The following is an 18,119-nucleotide window of genomic DNA, read 5'->3' on the forward strand; positions in this document are numbered from 1 at the left end:
TATGTAGGCACAAACGTGACATGAACACTTACATATGCTTTCTCGCCACAGTGTTCGCGTTCAGAGGATATGTCTCTCTTCAACTAAACTCTCTTTAACGCCCTCGAATTTCTCAGCGAATCGGTATAACTCCTCCAACCACTCCAAGCATGTCCCTACTACGTCTGCTCTTGGTGTCAAGGAACTCGTTCAGCGTGACATAAGGCACGCAGAACGACTGGGTGTTCTTGAACCAGCCCCTGCAGACTCTACTGGCCTTCAAAAATTCCTTCATTCAGCTATACAACTTGGCGTATGTTCTAGCAAACTTCTAACCTCTCAAGTATATCTTGACATAATTCCATAGAAATTTTACTTCCGAGGCGCAAAGCTCATATACACACGGGGAAAAGAGGTAAATGCTATAAAAGCGAGAGTTCGAGCTGGCGGACTTCCTATGACCAGACAAGAAAGTCGATTAATCAATCTTCAACGAAGAGATGTTACCAAGTGTGTATATCATCTTAATGTTTTTTAGTTCTCCAAGGCTCATTAAGAAATTGCGCAGACTAATACCATTTCTCGTGATGGCAATTGTAGTTGAAGAGCTTATTCCAGTAGCGGCCATCTACGCTCCGTTCATGCTTCCATCAACATGTATTCTTCCCGGGCAACTAGCTCGCATCGAAGAGAAAAAAAACCTGAAAGCTATTGCTTCTGCGTCTGAAGCTCAGAGCATATTAGCAAAAATCAGAAAGAACGCTGTCGACGGAACGCTGCCATTCTCAGCACTAAAAGGAACAGGCTCTGCTGTGGTTGTGTGCGGGTGCGTGCATATCACCCTGTATATACAGAGATTTCTTATGTCGTCATTAGACTTCTCCGCTTACCTACATTTGGAAACGACCTTCTCCGAACATGGCGTATACGCAGACATCTTGACTTTTTACAAACTGATGATAGAATGTTGATCCAGGAAAAAGCAGAGGATAGTTTGAGCGACCATGATGTGGCTCAGGCTCTGGAAGAGCGAGGATTGTGCGTTTGTTTCGTCCCATCCTTGTTGTTATAGTCATTGATCTCCCTTCCACTAGTATTATACAAAAACTTTCTGTGAAATCGCAACGCGCTCAATTGAAGTGGTGGCTAGACTCTGCACAAGACACGCCGGATAATTCTGGTACCACTCGTCGTCTCTTCCTCCTCATGGAACAAAAATTATAATAGTATACTCTATAGACCTTAGTTATATCTACATGTATTTGCTGTGTTACTTTTCGTTGTAATTTACAGTCTCATCCCCTTTCACTTCGTACATGTATCTACAATTGCTAGTATACGCCAGTTGTCCGCATTAGATGGCCTTATCATGATGTTCTTCTGGGCAAGATGTACAGCTCTTGTACGGTTAGCTTTGTTATCCATTGACAATGCCTCCGCAACGGCCCGCAGCTTGAGAGTACTCTCAATTTCTAGCGAATATTCAGTAGATGGTCCAGATAATACTGAGACTATTGATTGATGTTGTTGCATCTGGAATAACAGAGTGGCCATTTGGTTTCTAGTTTCAAGCCGTCCAGGGTCTGCATATACCGCACTCTGAGCAACACGCAGTGCTTTTTCAGCATTGTCCTATTGAGAAGATATTTTTCAGCCTGGCAAAAGATCATTTGAGTAAGTAATTACCTGTCCTAGATAATGCTGGATTAATAGATGATCGACGTTGCGCTGAGGGTCGAGCTCAAGTTTGCGATCGACAGGCAATGCAAGGATTTCAGATAATGCTGCATCTATCAAACTTTCATCATCTGTCAAGATCCCCATTGCGGCCAGAGTGTTGATCGCGGTGAGGTTTTCAGGATCCATTGCTATGCTTCAACAAATCGAATTTTAATCCACGGGTCGAAGTAAAGAGATCCAGGGTTCAGTGCATTCTTACCATTCTAAGAGCCGTGTCTTCGCTTGATCTCTTGATTCCGAAGTTCCAATAGCCCATAATGTCTGGGCAAGCATCACTGTGATTTCACCTTGCACGAATTCATTATTTGTAGCCGAACCAATAGCCTTTTCGAAAAACTCCACTGCAGTCTCCAGATTGCCTATTCGAAAGTGTGCAATTCCAGACCCAAATTGCGCCTGAGCCCTCAACAGCATCGTCGTTTCATCCTCCTCCTCAGAAAGAAGTCCTAAAGTAGTTTCAAGCGATTCTAGGGCTCCTTCATAGTCATCAAGCGAAAGCTTGAGCCGACCAATATTTGAATGCGCAATGGTGAACTGTCGCTCGATTTCGGTATCCTCAGTCTGTTCGTATGAGGCTTCTAATAGAGCGATAGCCCGGGTGATCAGATCAACGCCAATCTCTAATTGACCCACACTCTCACACACGAGTGCGTAGAGATGCAAAGCCGTTGGGTCGTTAGGCCGTGATTTGACATAACGATCCAAGACGAAATATACAGGTAGAAGGGCATCCGTGGTCGACGAAGATGATCGGTTTTTGCCACTTTCCTTCGTTCGGGCGAAAATACTTGACGCATACTGAAAATCAACTTCCGGCTATGAAGATCATTTAGTTATCGGTCATTTCCTCGGCCAACCAGCAACATACCAAAGTATTTGCTAGTCCAACTGCGTGCTCCAGTATGCTAGTAGCCCCCAAAGTGTGACCATTAATGATTGCAATTAGAGCCTGGCCGAACCATGCCAACGTATAATCGGGGTCAGCGCTTTGAGCACGGTAGAAGGCTTCATTTGCCAGCTCGAAATCATTGTGATAGTAGAACAGCAATCCCAGGTTGGTCCAAGTTCTTGCATTCTATAATCGAACTACATCACTATGAATGCCAAATTGTAGCAGCACTGAGTCCTGACCTTAGAATCAATCTCTATGGCCTTGATATAGGCATGTTGTGCTGTCTTTGGCTGTTGGGAAAAATGGAAATCCCCAAGAGCTACCCAGTAAGTATCATTAGTGGGAGCAATGCGAATAGCTTCTATGAGGGCCTTGGAGAGCTGATCTGTGACCTTTGTCTTTCTGTCACCATCGGGGATTCTTTGTGTTAAAGAACGCAAGGAAATAGAATAATCGAACCATGCGCTGCCGACCGCGACACTTTCAGGAGACCCCAGCTCGATACGACGGTCGTATGCGGCTATTGCAACCTCTAAGATACCATTGCTATCCAAATGGAGATCATCTTGAGATCGGTATGCTATGATATCCGCTATTCGATTGCTGGGACTTCCTAGCACACTTTTGACGTCTACCAAAACAGAATGGACCACATCCAGATCACAGAATGCGTCTTTGGTGGATAGGAAATACAACGCATCGGCCACCGTCTTCCATATCACCGTCCGGAACCCAGTACTCTTCGCTATAGCTTTGAGAGATATTCGTATTGATTCCACAAGGGCACGTTCAGCCCTTGCTACAAATCCATCCGAAGATTTGGCACGTCCAAAATCGAGGTGAGTTTGAGCCAAAGCAGTGAGCACGCTGAATTCGGTGGGTTTCGAGGAAAGCACCATTTCAAGTTGATTAATCGCATCCTCGTACTGTCCAGTCTGACGATATACTTCAGCGACAAAGTAAGAACAAAGCCAATCATTTTCGTCATGCAACTCTTGCGATCGTTGAAGTGCCTTCAGAGCTGCGCTATGTCGGCCAGATTTGAGATACGCTTCACCTAACCTTAACCAAGTGAGCGAGTCTTCAGGCTCAGCCCTCAAAGCTACCTGAAGGGCATTTATAGCAGGTACGTAACTTCGATTCATCTGTTCGGCGATATTAGACGCGTGATAAGAAATAAACTGCCTCCTTACCAAACTGACTACTCCGAGGGCTTTCCAGGCCCAAGCGTTGGTTGGAAGATATTTCCCGGCGACATTTTCCTCTATCTTTTGCAACCCTCCATCCAAACCACCCTCGCCTTCTATGGTTCTTCGAGCAACGACTTCAACGAGATCCCACTCTTGTTCGTCTGCGAACCCTTTCGCGAGTCGATGTGCTGCGTCAGCTTCGCGCGAGTCAAGTTCGAATGCTTTTTGGAAACATTTAGAAGCTCGTGCGGGGTCTGAGGGAGACAGATGCTCAGAGTAGTAGATTCCCAGACACGTAAATGCCGGTGCATAGTTCGGATCACATTTTAGGGCCGCGATAAAATTTTGGAATCCCTCGATAATCTTTTCGCCTGAAGACAGTAAATACCAGACCAGGCATAAAACTATACAGTGCTTACTGTCTAGGTTCCATAGACATTTCCCTAGCCTCCAGTGGCATCTAGCGCGATCGTGGTCTCGACCTTCCAAGCCATTCAAAATATGCAAAACATTTTGTAAGGAGTCGATCCCTCCTTGGACATCGCCGTTTCTGCTGATGCACCATGCATACTCTTCCTGTGCTCTTAATCCCTCGTCATGTTCTGTACTCAATAACTCGAATACCTTGGCAAACTTCTCCGCAGCTTTTTCCCATTCATGGCTGGCTTCGAGTATGTAGCCCTTTCCCATAATCGCAGCAATATTCTCTGGTGAGACAAGAAGAATCTCGTCGACTAACTGGAGAGCTCTACGATGGTGCTTGGGTGGATATAAATGTACGAGAGAAGTTGCGAGGGTCGCTTGGAAAGCAAGTCGAACGCTGGTATATGTTTCAAATGTGTTTCAAGGGATCAACAAAACAAACATACTTGGATAAGATTTTCCCGTTATCCTGCTCAAATTTCGCCAAAGTTCGTAAGCCACTCTCTACAATTTGGATGGCATTATCGTAATCCGTCTCAAGAAGGTGTATTTCACTAACAATACGTGCGGCAATTAAGGAAGTTGAAACTGAGGGGAAGGCTTCCTTCATACACCTTTTGATGAGCATAAGGAGGGCTGAGAAAGAACAACTATTTACCAATACCATGTCGTACCCTACGTCCGTATCTTCAACTGCGTTGTCATCGTCTCTGGCACCTTCAGATATCGGAATTTGCATATAGATGAAGTAGCCCTTCAGCAACGTGGTGAGTGAATGTGATGGAAACAATTCCATGAACTCTTGAAGGAGAGCAACACCATAATCATCTAAACGATCGTGAGTTGATCAAAATCAGAATTCAATACCACCTCACATACCGATATGAGCAACATCTTTTCTCTCGAGGAAAAGCGTCCATGCCAGTTCATCCGGTATGTGCAGTAGAACCGTGCCGCTAATCAATCCCTCGATCTCTTTCATGACCTCTTCTTTCGTTGCTATTGTGTTTGCGCTGTTCGGTAAAGAACACATGTACTGGTATTTATACCGTAACAGTTTTGAGTCGGTCTGGCGCCGCAGTATATCGTCTGTATTAGGATGATCCAAAACTTGGTTGTAGAGAAACGGTAGCTATCGACAGGCATGAGTTGTAAGTTTATAGTCAAAGAGATTGCCAGACTCACTCGTGATTTTCCCCAAACTTCGCGCCCAATCTCCTTTCGAATTTGGTCGGAGGGACCAGCATTAAGACGTGTTCTTCGCCTTTCAAGCTCCTTTTTCAGGTAGTTATCTTCATCTCCCTCCAATATCGTGATCAATTCTTCGATGACGATCAAGGAGTTGTATATGGCAGTCTGAACTAGGAACGTAGTAGTCGAAGTGGGGTTTGTTGGGTCGGGAGGGGGTAAGTTCGATAATGCTTGATAAAGCGCAGAATCAGGAAGCAGAAGATAGAGTGCATCTATTAACTATAACGCCACATTAAGGACCATGAACGAGAGACCTAGTAAATTTAGTGCAAACCTGGGCGGAAGTTCCCCGTTCACGTTGCAGGTCTATGTACTTCTGTAGCGTTTCTGCACACTTGACAGAATCGTTACTGTCTCATTATATATGAGTGGTAAATTACAGCAAGATGGTTTGATACTCACGATTTTGCATGCATATCCACCAGACGTCGAAGAACATCAGAATATTTCTCCCAATCTTTGGTACGCTCATAAAATTGTGATAAACCCTGGAAACAATGAGCTACTGGCGGAGGTTTACTGAAGGTATACGCCAACCTGCCAGGCAAGTAACTGATCGGGATTCAGTTCAGTCGCTCGCTTGTAGGCCTAAATTTGGAGGGGTTCAGCAGCGGGCCAAAGCGAAAGCGAAAGTCAAGATTACTTGCTCTCCTTCACTGAATTCCCCCAATTCTAATGATGCAAGGCCAAGGAAAACATTTCTGGAAGGAGATTATCAGCGGTCACTCATGATTGTGGCTCCCTGAGTCCATACGCGTTGTAGTTGTCAGCCTCGTATTGTAGCACTTGCAAAGCAGCATCCTTGGCGCCAGCAAAATTTTTTTTCCCCAGGAAATCGCGGGCATTCTTCAGCTTGGTTTTAACGATAGAAGACATGCTTCATAATCCGATATGTGATTGCACAAGTAAAGGAAGAGAAGCTGACTCAGATGTAAATTTTAATGTTGCTAGCTAGTCATCATGTACCACATGAAGTACTTACGCATATTTGATAAGTTATGCAGAAAGAGAGAACGAAAACTATTGCTACAGTATGAATCTGAAATGCTAATGAATATCACAGTAGAATGCACCAGGAAAAGTAAGTGAGCGAGAAATCTACAGTAAAGTATTCGTGTAGCTGAATGTACCTTTTCAAAGCTAACTAGAATGAGATGACCTAAGATGTTCTATGAAGTCGACAAGGAATTGTGCTTGTTCATAAGTCTCGACAGCCTTCACACTGCGCCGTCGTCGGACGACCGCGATGACTTTTTCGACAAGTTGGAGTGTATCCTGATTGAGAGGACTTTGTGGTGACGCTATTTCACCATCGCAAGGGAGCGTAGTCGACGATGACTCAGACGCAGTGCTTGGTTCATCGCCCAACCAGCCACAAAGTCCCAGCTACAGTGACATGTTGTCAGCCGATTATACGAAAGTTCAAGAGAATCAATGCATTACCTTCAAGATCCAACAGGCAGAAATTACACCGGCACGTCCTGTTGAGTCAAGGTCAGTGTGTACGCCAACTATACTCGTCAGTCGAAGGCACCGACCTACTCCACCTCTACAATGGACGAGAACAGGGATTCCTCGAAGAGTATAGTTTTTTATGAGAGTAGTGAGTTCCTTGTCCAGAAGTGCGGGTGTTAATGCCGGTGCTAAACCCTCAGGTGTAGGAAGGCGCAACACGTCCAATCCAATCTTATTTGTTGCGGCTTGATATTCCGGCCAAGGAGCACCCAGAAATTCAAGCTCGGTGTCGTCAAGACAGCTTGCCGAGTTTGTCAGAATGAACATCGGGTGCAATGGCGCAAGCACTCACCAGACTACGCAGCCCACCGCAAGGTCTTTCATACGTTGAAGGTCAGCGTAGAGGTCTCTACATACTCCCGAACGACCTTTTACAGGACCTTTTAAGCGGACTGATACAAATAGAATGAACAAGCGTGATTTATTTTCAGTAAAAGAATCCATACCCTTCTTGCCTGGACATGAGGACATGAACATATTCCCCAGGATAAACGAAGGAGTATCTGTAGAATAAGGAAGGGTCGGTATTGAATCAACAGAGGGGAGTTGTGCTTCGGCTTGGAGCTCTTCGTTTGTTGGTGGACCGGTCTCTGAAGTTGCTTCAGACGGGATATCCACATTAGTACCGAATTCTAAGTTCGTCTGCTCGGTGTCAGACATTGTTCGCGACACTCCTTGAGAGGTAGGAACTGATTTTAGTGATATGGAAAGCGATACAGAAGAACCATTGGAGTGGAAAGTGGCACGAGTATCTTCTGTAGGCGTTATGGAACCTGATTTGATTCCGGAATTCAATGCAGCATGTAGAGCTTCAGTGACGTGAGAGCGAGTACGAAGATGTGCATCGGGATGTATCTCTGTCGAAGTGGACGGAGGGGGTATTGAACTTTGATGAGACTGAGAAAATTGTGTCTGCGGATGTCCCGTAAAGGACAATATGAAACGGTCCAAGGTAAAAGGGGAAGGCACTTCAAAAACGGTAGGTTGAGTGTCAAGTGAAGGAAAATCCCTTGGTGATTCAGTGAAGGGACCATTGGATGTGAACATGACATGAGAGGATAATAAAGCGAGAATTTCGACGGGTATTATGGCGGATATGCTATGTTATAGATGGCTCAGCACTGTCGGGTTTGAGAAGTCTAGAAACGTACTTTATCGGGTGGGATGAAGAAGTCTTTATAGTATGACTATGAGCGCCATTTGAGGAAGACCGACTAAGTTTTCCTTCATTTACTGGCTGAGGTAACTGCTCATCTATTGCCGCAGATAATTGTTGTGCCAGGCCATCTGATAGTGAGTCGGAAGTTACCCCAGAAGCACCAGAAGGGCCAAGCACAATAGACGTTGCTTCTGTTGCCTTGTCGCTGAACCACCAAGCTTTGGCGTTAGACCATTGAGTTTGACGAGCGCGAAGCTCCTGGAAGGTCTGAGGTGCCTGCACAGAGAGAGGGACGTATTTCCCTGGATAACCATTGGGGCCGTATTTAAGGCAGCTGTATTCACTGACGTTGTGTTGTGAAGCAAGCTGGGCAATCTATAAACAAAGGTAAACGTCACTGAACTAGAAAACAGACACTATCGCTAACCCGACTCCGAGCAATATCTTCAACGGACGAAGTACATGCATACGAGGTAGAGGCCGTGACCAGATTCTCTGTTTTCTTCGAGATATCAATGTATTCGTGAGGTTTGGGAAGAGATTGGCTGTCGTGGATCAACATAGGAAAACGACCTTCGAACGGAGATCTTGATCTATTGTTGATCTAATGTACGAATTCATTATGTAATACAGTACATTATAGTTGGGCTTCTCTTTATTACTCGCCCTTCGACCACTGAAGCCTTCTACAAAACTCTACCGCGGCCAGACCTTGCTCCACCAAAATCGGGCGTGGTAGGGTTAGACTCATTTGGAGACTTTGCAGTTCAAGGCTCGCTGGGAGGGTGAGCGCTTGTGCCGGTGTGATTGAGTTTGTGCTTGATGTCGGGGATTCCAGAGGCGAGCCGGATGCTGCCGGATGGGGAGTATGCATCCACAGGCGATACAGAGGCCCTGCGAGGCATGGATGGCATAGATGACATGTTCATATCACTGGTTGAAGAGAATGATGCAGAAATCGACGGAGCTCTGGTTTCTTCGCTTGTGTTCGGCATGCACTCTCGGTTCTGCATTCCTCTTCCAGACTTGCCGTCATGAGCTCAATTTGCTTGTCCGACCATTTTTGTCCTGATCGTACCTAGAAATTCTAGCTTGGGACATTTCGGATGAAACATTTCACCTCGCGAAGAAGTTGGAAAGAGGGATAGCTGATATCGTTTCGGGACATGTTTGAGTCTGTATTTGATCGATCATGTTCAATAATTGCGGTGATCTTTTGACGATGAGCGCCTCTGATACAGGAGAAAGTAATATTGGTGCATTGGTTAGAATGGATGGCGGGGGTGTTCCGGGTGGGTGATAATCAGCGACGGAAATGAATATAGCTCGGAGATGAGTAATGGCTGCAAAGGTAGGAGCAAGGCTTAACAACCCGACGAACGGTGCACCCAGGCAGACTTTTATGTAGGTAGGCTCTGAAGATATGCTAAAGATATGCTCAGAGATATTCAAATCGAGATTGTGATGTCGTACCTCTAATCTGGGGCAGCTTTCAAGAATAAACTTGAGGTAAGAGATGGAGATGGACCGGAAATCACAGTCAAGTTTCGTCAAGTGCACGCATTCTCGTAACCGAAGTTCTGAAAGCGTTGAGGGTAAGGGGTTTAAGAGTTACGACACAATCCATGAATTCAAGTTGCCGTAGCATTCTTTGCAGTGGGAAGACCCGGTCTCCTTGATATACAAATCTCAGTGAGTCGTTGCAGCGGGAAGGCATGCAGAGAGTCCAGGTGATCAATAGCCCAAGAATGCTGGAGACCCTCCTCGGCGATATCGATTGGAAGGCATCGGAGAGTAGCGGGCTTAATCCACATCGATCGATACGACCGACATACGCACAATGACATAGTTACCATGATATCCGGTTATGTCAAATATTCAGATCCTCACCTTGAACTTCAGCAAAAATTATGTTATCGCAAGTTTCCATGATTGAATACAAGCCTGTATCGTTCAACTTGGTCCCATTTGTAAACGGTGAATCTTTCCTCGCAAAGGTTTCCATCAAGCCATAATAGGCCTATGTCCAAATTCTCCAGAACGCTGTCTTCCCGAAATTACGGGCAACTGCTCAGATTGCAACTTGAGATTAGCAAGGTCTACATTGGAACAATTTGAGACGAGGATTGGAACTCGTCTTCTATTTCCAAGCAGGTAAATAAGTCGAGCTGCGGAAGAATGACCTCGAGAGCCGAAAGAGGAGGAGAGTTTGATTCGCAATGAGGGATGAAATGCCACTATAGTCCCTATAATCCCTGGATGGAGCGAACATGAAAATCATTGGCGAAGTACGCGTAATATCGAATAGCTCACTGTCCAAAAGAAAGTCGAGCAGGAGGTCCCAATGTCTGCACATTCTATTCGCGTGACCAGTTCCGATGACTTCGAGGCAATACCTGAGCCTTGTAAGGTGAATGGGCCTGGCTTGGATCGAAATTACCCGCTGAAGCTGAGAACCCTCGTAATTCTCTCCGATTCAATACCAATAGGTTTTGGCTTCAAGCGGCCAAGTGCTTCGATTTTCGACATGCAGCAAACCAGCATACTTACTCAAATAGTTGTGCCGTCTCACTGACCCTGGTAACGTGAATACTATGGAACTACATAGATTATGGTAGGAATGCATGGTGGACTAGGCGATGAGGGTCGTAAGTGCAGGAAGGATTGTTTCAGGATTATTCATGGGTCCGCCTACGAGATCATGGGTGGATTGAAGTTCAGAGAGGTTGTTCGGCTTTGTTCGGGAATCGGACCTTGTGATCAAATAATCAAGAATGCACGTACATAAATATGAACGTGATGACTAGAACACAGGCTGCATTTGGAGTAAAAGCTCACAGCGATGGCTAGTTTTCAGCGTGGGTGGTGGGTGCTATGTGATCTGGAAACGCGGGTGAGATTCAAGGAGTACATCCACTCTGTCTGCTGAATGAATTTATCTACAGTACCGCATACTACTACCCTGGTGCTCTGGCTTGCCTCAAAATGATCAAAACTTTTCGCGATCGTATCATCTCATGTTATCAATATATGCCTCTACGCATAGTATGCAACCTTTTTGATACACCACAAAAGTGAGGCAAAGCCCAATCAGACTAATTTTTGGAAGATGATAACGGACATCCTCGGTTTTAGGACCTGAATATTTGAGAATGCCCCAAAAAGTAATAATCAAAGGTGACAATGAGCACACGGGCTTTAATCTTTTGATCGAGTTTGCCTCCTCCTTGAAGGTGGCTTTCCGTGTTAATATCAATGTCTGAAAATCAATCTCACCCATTGATTCGAAAAATACTTTCCTTTTCCCCAAGAGTATACCTATTCTCATCGTCCTGCGACCAGAAGTCGGAAGACCTCCACGCCACAACTCATGGCAAATTCGAAGATAACCTTTCATCAGGCCAAATTGAGAACACAAACATTTAAGAAGAGATCATGTAGCAGGATGACCCACTAGAAACAACCTCGAGGTCCGTGCCAAAAATTTCCGTGAAATCTTCGCTTAGTATCGAGTGCCCTATAGTACGACGTTCACGAAAACAACTTACGAAAACCATTTACTGTACGACAATTGACGCCCATGCCATCCCTGGAAAGCACATTGAAGCCCGACGAGGTTACCCTTGTGTTAGTTCAACAAGCGGTGACAAAACATCGGATGAGGTATGACATGGTGTTCTTCAAGGCCGTGCGTATTTCGACAGCACCACAATAGCTTTCAGAATTGACGAATATACACATAGGTTCTAGCTGGTCTTATGCTCTCTTTTGGAGCACTTATGAACGAGATTGTGTCCGGCGGTACCCCAGCGCTGTCAGAAGCCTCTGCTAATCCTGCGATACCGAAGATCTTGGGCGGCTTCGTCTTCCCCTCTGGATTCGTATTGTACTCGTTATATCTTACATCCTTCTTGCAAATTCTAAATTTTGCACAGGATTCCGATGTTAGGTCTGGAGCTTTTAACCAGCAATATGATGGTGAGATTGGATTCTTCGACTTTCAGCCAAAAGGCAAGCTTCTCATTAGACACAGGTTCTGCCAATGGGCATCGCGAGCGGGCAAATTCCCTGGTGGAGTCTTCCGATAAACTGGCTCATTGGTGAGCTGTGGAAGCCCAATCTGGTGACGTTCAATTATCGACGCACTTCTTAGTCACGTTCGGTAATCTAGCGGGCAGCCTCTTTTCTGGTGAAATTTCGAATTCTCAATTAGACCTTAGACATTACTTACTTGGTTTCGTAGCTGCTGTATTGGTTCATTGTGAGATTGCATCGTTCACGAGGATACTTCAAGATTTGATATTCAATTTCTAGATAGCGACATTCTCTCCTCGGAACCGTTCTTCAGCGGCGTCCAAGCATTTGCGAGGTACGCTGGCAGCTAATAATCTACATCCATAATGTCAAAGACTCAAACTCAATAGCAAAAAGGCGGTTGTCCCACAATGGCATCAAATTTTTCTCCGAGGAATTGGATGCAACATCCTGGTCTGCATCGCAATATGGGTGCGTCTTGGAACGAGAATTAAGAATGGCTCCAGCGCTAATGGCCTTGAACCCATAGTTGTCTGTGGGTGCTAGAGAGACCGTTTCAAAGGCAAGCATGTTTGTTACCGCGGCTACTGTATCGAGGTTATTCACCATGGCACTAGTTGGTTGCGATCTGGATTCCAATATGGGTAAGTTGAACACTACACTGCGACCAACTAGCAAAACACTTAGGCATGTTTAAGATCTTTGTTGCATGTTCATTTGATCATGGTTCGCTGTATTCATGCTACAAACTGCACTGATAATTAACCTACGGTCTCCAGTTATCGCAAACATGTTCTACATTCCGCTTGGCATAATGTTCGACACTCCATCCTTGTCAACAGCGAATTATATCCGGAAGTATGTTCTTCATTCTGTGTACGCTACAATCTTTGTTGATTTTTCTTTGCTCCCAGATCCTTGATTGCTACCTACCTTGGAAATATCGTTGGTGCATTCATCGTTTGGGGTCCTGCGGTCTATTTCTACATTTGGAATGCAGACTACAACAATAAGAAACTTGAAGGTACCGAAGCAGGAACTCTTAAAGATATTGAAGCAGGATATGTCAAAGACGAGTGAGGTCAAAGACGATGATGTCCATAGGAGACTTCTGATTCGAGTTTTCCCACATATGTACACACCAAATTTCGATAGCTCTAGCAATGAAATATCCTTGCTCCAATGCTGACTCGCTTTTCTACTTCGACCTCAACCCGAAGTGTCAGGAGCTTCAGGAAGTCAGGTTTAGACTTTGCTAGTTTCAGGAGACTGATTGCTTTCTAGAACGCACACGGGGCACCACAGAGTATGGCGATTTGGACAATGATTCACCGTAAGTTGATGTGGTTATGATTCTCTCAAGATCTTGAATCAAGATAGCTTGTGGCCTGGAGGCTCAAGCTCTCGTCGACACTAAAGTGATTCGATTTTTGCATTATGGAGCGGCAAGTGCCTGGCAGAGCCGGCCATCAAAAAAATCTAGCACTAGCCCCCAGCGGCTTCCACTCCATTATGTCCATACAAGATTTGCTACTCCTGGGCTTTGTACAGAATAATAATGTACTCCTAACTTATTTGGGAACTGTCATTCGGGCTCATGATTTTTTGAATGGCGCAGATATTTTACTGTTCATGATATAATGCATACTAAAGAATGCGAGTGAGCGTATATATACGACAAGATAAACTTCCAACTATGCAACCCAACAAATATGTATGTGAGACCGCTGATAAAGTATTAAATGAGACTCTAAAAACTTGCAAGCGATTCGTAGAGAGGGAGAGACAGCGAACAGGGGAAGCGAGCGGTCGAAGGATGGGAGGGTATAGTGGATACAAAGAGATATACGGAAATGCGGAAGGAAAAGCCTAATGTTAAAAGTCCGTTCACAAGTCCACGCATTCTGATTCACAGTCTCGTAGCGGGGTCAAGAGGACCCAAAGGACCATAATGTTGTCGTGCACCTCCGGAACCAGCTCTTGATGCACCAAATGATGGAGAAGTGGGCGTATTAGTAGGAGATGTCGATCGTGTCAACGGTGCGTAACCGTTGTTCCCTGTGGCCAATTGTGTTGCGGAACCATTATCCGAAAGCTGGAAACGGGGAGTATAAGCGGGTGCCGTTGGGGGTCTGTCCCGCTCATCGAAGCCAGACTCTAGCATGGCTTCTAGTTCACTTGCGTCTACAGTCTTGGCCGACTCCATCACACGGTCCTTTGGCATCAGTCCAACCGGAGGTGGAGGGTACTGTGTACTGTTTTCGTTGTAACCGCCAATCTGCATACCCCAATGATCATCTTCTGATGAAGTAATCGAGTAGGCATCAGACCCATCGTATTGACTACGGACGTCCCGGGCGCTCAGCAGATCATCTTCACCAGGAACATATCCTGCAGGATGAGCCCGCTCAAATTCTCTCCGTCTTCGCTCCTCCCGACGCTGCTTACGAAGTCGGGATCGTTCCCAATCCTCCCATCTCCGTAACGGCACAGTTTGATTATCAAGCTTCTTACCACCTGCACTGTGATCAACCTGTTTCACCTCGCCTTCCACTTTTCTACACAATGAACACAGATATTAGCACTATTCAGAAAAAAATGTTGGCGGACGTACCTGGTTTCCCCCCAGGTGAAATCGTCGAAATGCCAAAATGCATATATTGGAAGGATAAAATTCCACACCGGCAAGGCAGCCAGATATATCAACATCCAGAAGCAGTAAACGACTTTGCCGGTTGTGATCAGAATTAGGACACCAGGAAGACCCAGCACGGAGACAAGGAGGATAAGTGGAATGGCTTCTTCAAATGTCTTCGGAGGGTCAAGAGCCATTCCCGCAATCAATGTATAAGTAAGGGATATAGCGATAGGAAGGACCACCGTGCCAAGAAGATCCATAAATACGACAAACTGCATGCTAAAACAGAAGGTGCCACATAAGTCGCGGACGAGAACAAGTTCCATGAGATTATGAACGGTAGAATTGATCCATCGCCGGCGTTGAGACAATAGCATTTTGAAGGTATCGGGGACGACAGTTCTACACCGCGCTTGCGGAAGGAACATCATTTTGCGATTCGGGAACGTTCGGAGGAGGATGGTGGTCAAAAACCTATCTTCTCCAAGAAGAAGCAGATTCTTTTGATGTAAGGTTGTCACTTCATTCTGACTGTATTCCTTCACTATTTCGGGTTTGATGATAAGAGGTACCCAGTCATCGCCACTAGACTTTCTGGCTTTTAGTCGGAACATTGAGAAACATCCGGGAAGACAAGTGACACCACCGAAAGCTGCTTCAAAGGCTTTAGCCATTTGATGAGAGATGAAGTATTCAAACACCTGGATAGCTGTGACCCAGCTCTGTCGTTTGTTAGCTATCCGGGTTTCTCCACAACAACCCATAATCATTTGGTCGTGGTGCATACAATTGACCAAAGAGCCAAGAGAACCAGGGAAAACTTTTGTGTCAGCATCGACCTAAAGGATAGGTTTAGAATATGATTTATACAGCCCTGAAAAACATGTTGTCCATACCATCAGGCAGACTTCGAAAAAATCTGGCGTGACTCCCATGAGAACATGTATTTTCCGGAAGAGCTCGAAATCCAACGGCGTCATACGGTCATTGTAGGTGACTCGAGAGAAGAAGTTCATCAAGATAAGTTGACTGTCCCGTTTTCCTCGATTTCCAGCTTTATGACCAGCTGCAGCTTCAGCTTCTGTACCACACTTGACAACAATGACCGTAGGGGTTCGACGACCAGCAACAGCTTTCAAGGGTGCTCAATAGGCGCATTTTCCAAAAGGCGACTGAAACTCACTGTAATGCCCGGCGTACACCATTGCCCTGTTGATCCCCTTATCCCCAGACCCGACCGCCTCGTACATCATAGGAATAGGGTTTCCAAATCGCGGATCTGCTTCCAACAGACCAACACAGATATCAGGAGTACTTTTCTTCTCACCTGCGCCGGTGATCATCCCATCCGCGACGACAAAGAGCAGCTTTCTCGAATCACTATAAGTTGTCCGTGATATTGAATCGAGGGTCGTTCGCAGCGAATCTTCGCCTTCGGAGTAACATGTAACTAGACAGATAGCAAAAAGCTCCGCACCTATTGACGCTAGGCTCATGACAGGAGCAACCGAGCTGTCAGAGGTGGAGTTGGTGAGGGTAGTAGACGAACCGAAAGACCGGTCAGACTTGTTATAGTCCTTCTTGTTCAGTTTCTTTGCACCACCTCCGGGGGCTGCCCATGGTGCTGTCCCATTTTTATTGTCAATAGAAACATTGGCCCCCTCCGGCATGACGGCGGGACTGATGGCATTCCTATTAAGAGTGTCGCTATCAGGTGCACCAGCAAGACGACCCGATAGGAACCAGCTGAATATGCAAGCCATTAGGAAACGAATGAGAACAAGACCGAGGATGACAATTAGGCCGGCGTAGAGTATCAATTGAGAAGCGAAGCATCCAGGTGTAACTTTGTCGATATTGCCGGCATAATATCGCTGCTTGAGACATGGCACAGCAGATTCGAGATCGGAACGACTGTAAAATAGACGAGTACCGTCCCTGCCACGTACAGAGGTAGACCCTTGCAACAACGTGCGCAGAGCAGCGTCTACATTGTCGGTCGGAACGGACGTGGGGTGAAGATTCATGTATGTGGTTAGGTTGAGAACAGCGCCATCAATCACGAAATAGTTCTGGAGGGTGGTGACTTGTTCCCAAGAATAACCAACGATCGCACCAGTATCCTGCATACCGAGACTAGTGAAGGTGGAGCTGGAATTAATATTCCCAAGGGTGCAAGGATTGGTTGTCGAACAAGGAGCATCTAGGGCAACTCGGAAGGAAAGTCCAGAGCATTCACCAAAGTCCGAAGCGTCCCTATTAAAATACTGAGTAATGTCCTGTCCAGAAGATGCTTCAGAGAGGCCAAGTAGGTTGACGGTACTGGATTTTGCAGAGGAAACATTATAAACATGCCCGAGAACACCAAGGGTGCCAGGTGTCGAATTCAAACGGAGGAATTGCGTCTGCGAACTTGCATTCTGTGGACACAAAACCCGCTGTGTCCCAACAGTCGCAAAGCCAATGAGGCCACACATTACCAGTATAATCAAACATAGCGTCATCTTTTCCCTCCATGCCTGTCTAACATTTTTGTCCTTTAAGCCACCCAATGAGCTCAGCAGAAAATCTGGAGCCCAGCAGGTAAGAACGCGAGAAGTTATCCGCCAGACTTGTGACCCATTATAGCTCGAGTCGGAGACGATTGCTGGATGTGAGTTAATGAGAGGAACGGGTGCTACGGATCGCTCTGGGCGAGTCAAAGTTTTGGCACGGCGAATGGTAGCGCCAGAGGAAGGTACATTTGGACGAGTTGTAGTTGGGATCGGAACGTCAGTGAAGTCGACATTGGACTGAAAACGAAGGGCCATGATAAAGAGGGGAAGGTCCAAGTACAAAGTAGGCTTTAGAAGCGTACTGTTGCAGGCCGGCTGAGGAGGAAGTGCTGTAATAAAATATGACAAGCCTGACAGCTTCGTCGCTGATGGAGATCAAGCGTGGGAATTCCAGCACGCTATTTTCGCTTCATATTATTATACTTACTAAGTAGTATATGCAGTGTGCTCAGTAGTTAAAACTTGAATTTCATTCATCCCGAAAATTTGCAAGAGCTATTTTCCCAACATGATTCCAACTAAGAAGAGAATGAGTGTAACAAAAAACTACTCTAAGCAAAAATGAATGAAACGATTGAAGGAAGGCAGCCAATTGCGGCTGAGGTGTACGTCGAGGCATTACTGTAATATGTACGAGCCCACTAATCATAAGAAGTCTGTGTCTGTACGAAACGCTCTATGTGTGAGGAAGAAATATTATTTATGAAGGGTATCAGAGTCGTGGCGAATGAAAAATGCGAAC

General features: G+C 45.7%; 5 protein-coding genes across 5 annotated transcripts; 2 read left to right on the forward strand and 3 right to left on the reverse strand.

Annotated features, from left to right (window-relative positions):
• Positions 1-13: 13 nt before the first annotated feature.
• On the forward strand, positions 14-1,244 carry C8R40DRAFT_223070 (uncharacterized protein). The gene is made up of 5 exons (XM_046234383.1): positions 14-292; positions 347-489; positions 548-805; positions 856-1,017; positions 1,074-1,244. The coding sequence occupies exons 1-5, from the start codon at positions 35-37 to the stop codon at positions 1,201-1,203; spliced, it is 951 nt and encodes a 316-aa protein (XP_046086275.1). The 5' UTR covers positions 14-34; the 3' UTR covers positions 1,204-1,244.
• On the reverse strand, positions 1,244-6,384 carry C8R40DRAFT_223206 (TPR-like protein). Its single transcript, XM_046234384.1, has 16 exons — positions 6,230-6,384; positions 6,119-6,176; positions 6,013-6,063; positions 5,878-5,963; positions 5,750-5,825; positions 5,410-5,694; positions 5,104-5,356; positions 4,883-5,052; positions 4,671-4,828; positions 4,221-4,621; positions 3,805-4,172; positions 2,851-3,756; positions 2,588-2,794; positions 1,919-2,535; positions 1,666-1,852; positions 1,244-1,611 (listed from the first exon to the last, which is right to left on the reverse strand). Exons 1-16 carry the CDS (start codon positions 6,349-6,351, stop codon positions 1,285-1,287), a joined length of 4,272 nt encoding a protein of 1,423 aa, XP_046086276.1. The 5' UTR covers positions 6,352-6,384; the 3' UTR covers positions 1,244-1,284.
• C8R40DRAFT_1272522 (uncharacterized protein) lies at positions 6,375-8,727 on the reverse strand. The gene is made up of 6 exons (XM_046234073.1): positions 8,577-8,727; positions 8,142-8,524; positions 7,437-8,089; positions 7,283-7,382; positions 6,919-7,231; positions 6,375-6,861 (listed from the first exon to the last, which is right to left on the reverse strand). Exons 1-6 carry the CDS (start codon positions 8,709-8,711, stop codon positions 6,616-6,618), a joined length of 1,830 nt encoding a protein of 609 aa, XP_046086277.1. The 5' UTR covers positions 8,712-8,727; the 3' UTR covers positions 6,375-6,615.
• Positions 8,728-11,729: 3,002 nt separating this feature from the next.
• Positions 11,730-13,264, forward strand: C8R40DRAFT_1045592 (Formate/nitrite transporter; the record flags this gene model as incomplete). The annotated part of the gene is made up of 11 exons (XM_046224318.1): positions 11,730-11,837; positions 11,893-12,035; positions 12,085-12,127; positions 12,183-12,249; positions 12,303-12,338; positions 12,393-12,410; positions 12,464-12,518; positions 12,574-12,715; positions 12,883-12,910; positions 12,964-13,042; positions 13,099-13,264. The coding sequence occupies 11 exons, from the start codon at positions 11,730-11,732 to the stop codon at positions 13,262-13,264; spliced, it is 885 nt and encodes a 294-aa protein (XP_046086278.1).
• Positions 13,265-13,777: 513 nt separating this feature from the next.
• C8R40DRAFT_1105298 (glycosyltransferase family 2 protein) lies at positions 13,778-17,831 on the reverse strand. Its single transcript, XM_046228114.1, has 4 exons — positions 16,006-17,831; positions 15,719-15,954; positions 14,799-15,661; positions 13,778-14,742 (listed from the first exon to the last, which is right to left on the reverse strand). Exons 1-4 carry the CDS (start codon positions 17,630-17,632, stop codon positions 14,094-14,096), a joined length of 3,375 nt encoding a protein of 1,124 aa, XP_046086279.1. The 5' UTR covers positions 17,633-17,831; the 3' UTR covers positions 13,778-14,093.
• Positions 17,832-18,119: the final 288 nt, after the last annotated feature.

Source organism: Lentinula edodes (genome assembly GCF_021015755.1).
Source record: "Lentinula edodes strain Le(Bin) 0899 ss11 chromosome Unknown C8R40scaffold_18, whole genome shotgun sequence".
In the NCBI taxonomy this organism is placed as follows: domain Eukaryota; kingdom Fungi; phylum Basidiomycota; class Agaricomycetes; order Agaricales; family Omphalotaceae; genus Lentinula; species Lentinula edodes.

Coding starts and splice junctions, on each gene's coding strand:
- C8R40DRAFT_223070 (XM_046234383.1), top strand. CDS start 35: ATGCTTTCTCGCCACAGTGTTCGCGTTCAGAGGATATGTCTCTCTTCA. Junction 490..547: donor CAACGAAGAGATGTTACCAA/GTGTGTATATCA, acceptor GAAATTGCGCAG/ACTAATACCATTTCTCGTGA. Junction 1,018..1,073: donor GCTCTGGAAGAGCGAGGATT/GTGCGTTTGTTT, acceptor CCCTTCCACTAG/TATTATACAAAAACTTTCTG.
- C8R40DRAFT_223206 (XM_046234384.1), bottom strand. CDS start 6,351: ATGTCTTCTATCGTTAAAACCAAGCTGAAGAATGCCCGCGATTTCCTG. Junction 5,826..5,877: donor GTGGATATGCATGCAAAATC/GTGAGTATCAAA, acceptor ATAATGAGACAG/TAACGATTCTGTCAAGTGTG. Junction 4,829..4,882: donor TAGGGTACGACATGGTATTG/GTAAATAGTTGT, acceptor AGGTGTATGAAG/GAAGCCTTCCCCTCAGTTTC.
- C8R40DRAFT_1272522 (XM_046234073.1), bottom strand. CDS start 8,711: ATGTTGATCCACGACAGCCAATCTCTTCCCAAACCTCACGAATACATT. Junction 8,090..8,141: donor TCTTCATCCCACCCGATAAA/GTACGTTTCTAG, acceptor TCTATAACATAG/CATATCCGCCATAATACCCG. Junction 6,862..6,918: donor CTGCCTGTTGGATCTTGAAG/GTAATGCATTGA, acceptor ATGTCACTGTAG/CTGGGACTTTGTGGCTGGTT.
- C8R40DRAFT_1105298 (XM_046228114.1), bottom strand. CDS start 17,632: ATGGCCCTTCGTTTTCAGTCCAATGTCGACTTCACTGACGTTCCGATC. Junction 15,955..16,005: donor GGTGTACGCCGGGCATTACA/GTGAGTTTCAGT, acceptor CACCCTTGAAAG/CTGTTGCTGGTCGTCGAACC. Junction 15,662..15,718: donor TTTTCGAAGTCTGCCTGATG/GTATGGACAACA, acceptor CCTATCCTTTAG/GTCGATGCTGACACAAAAGT.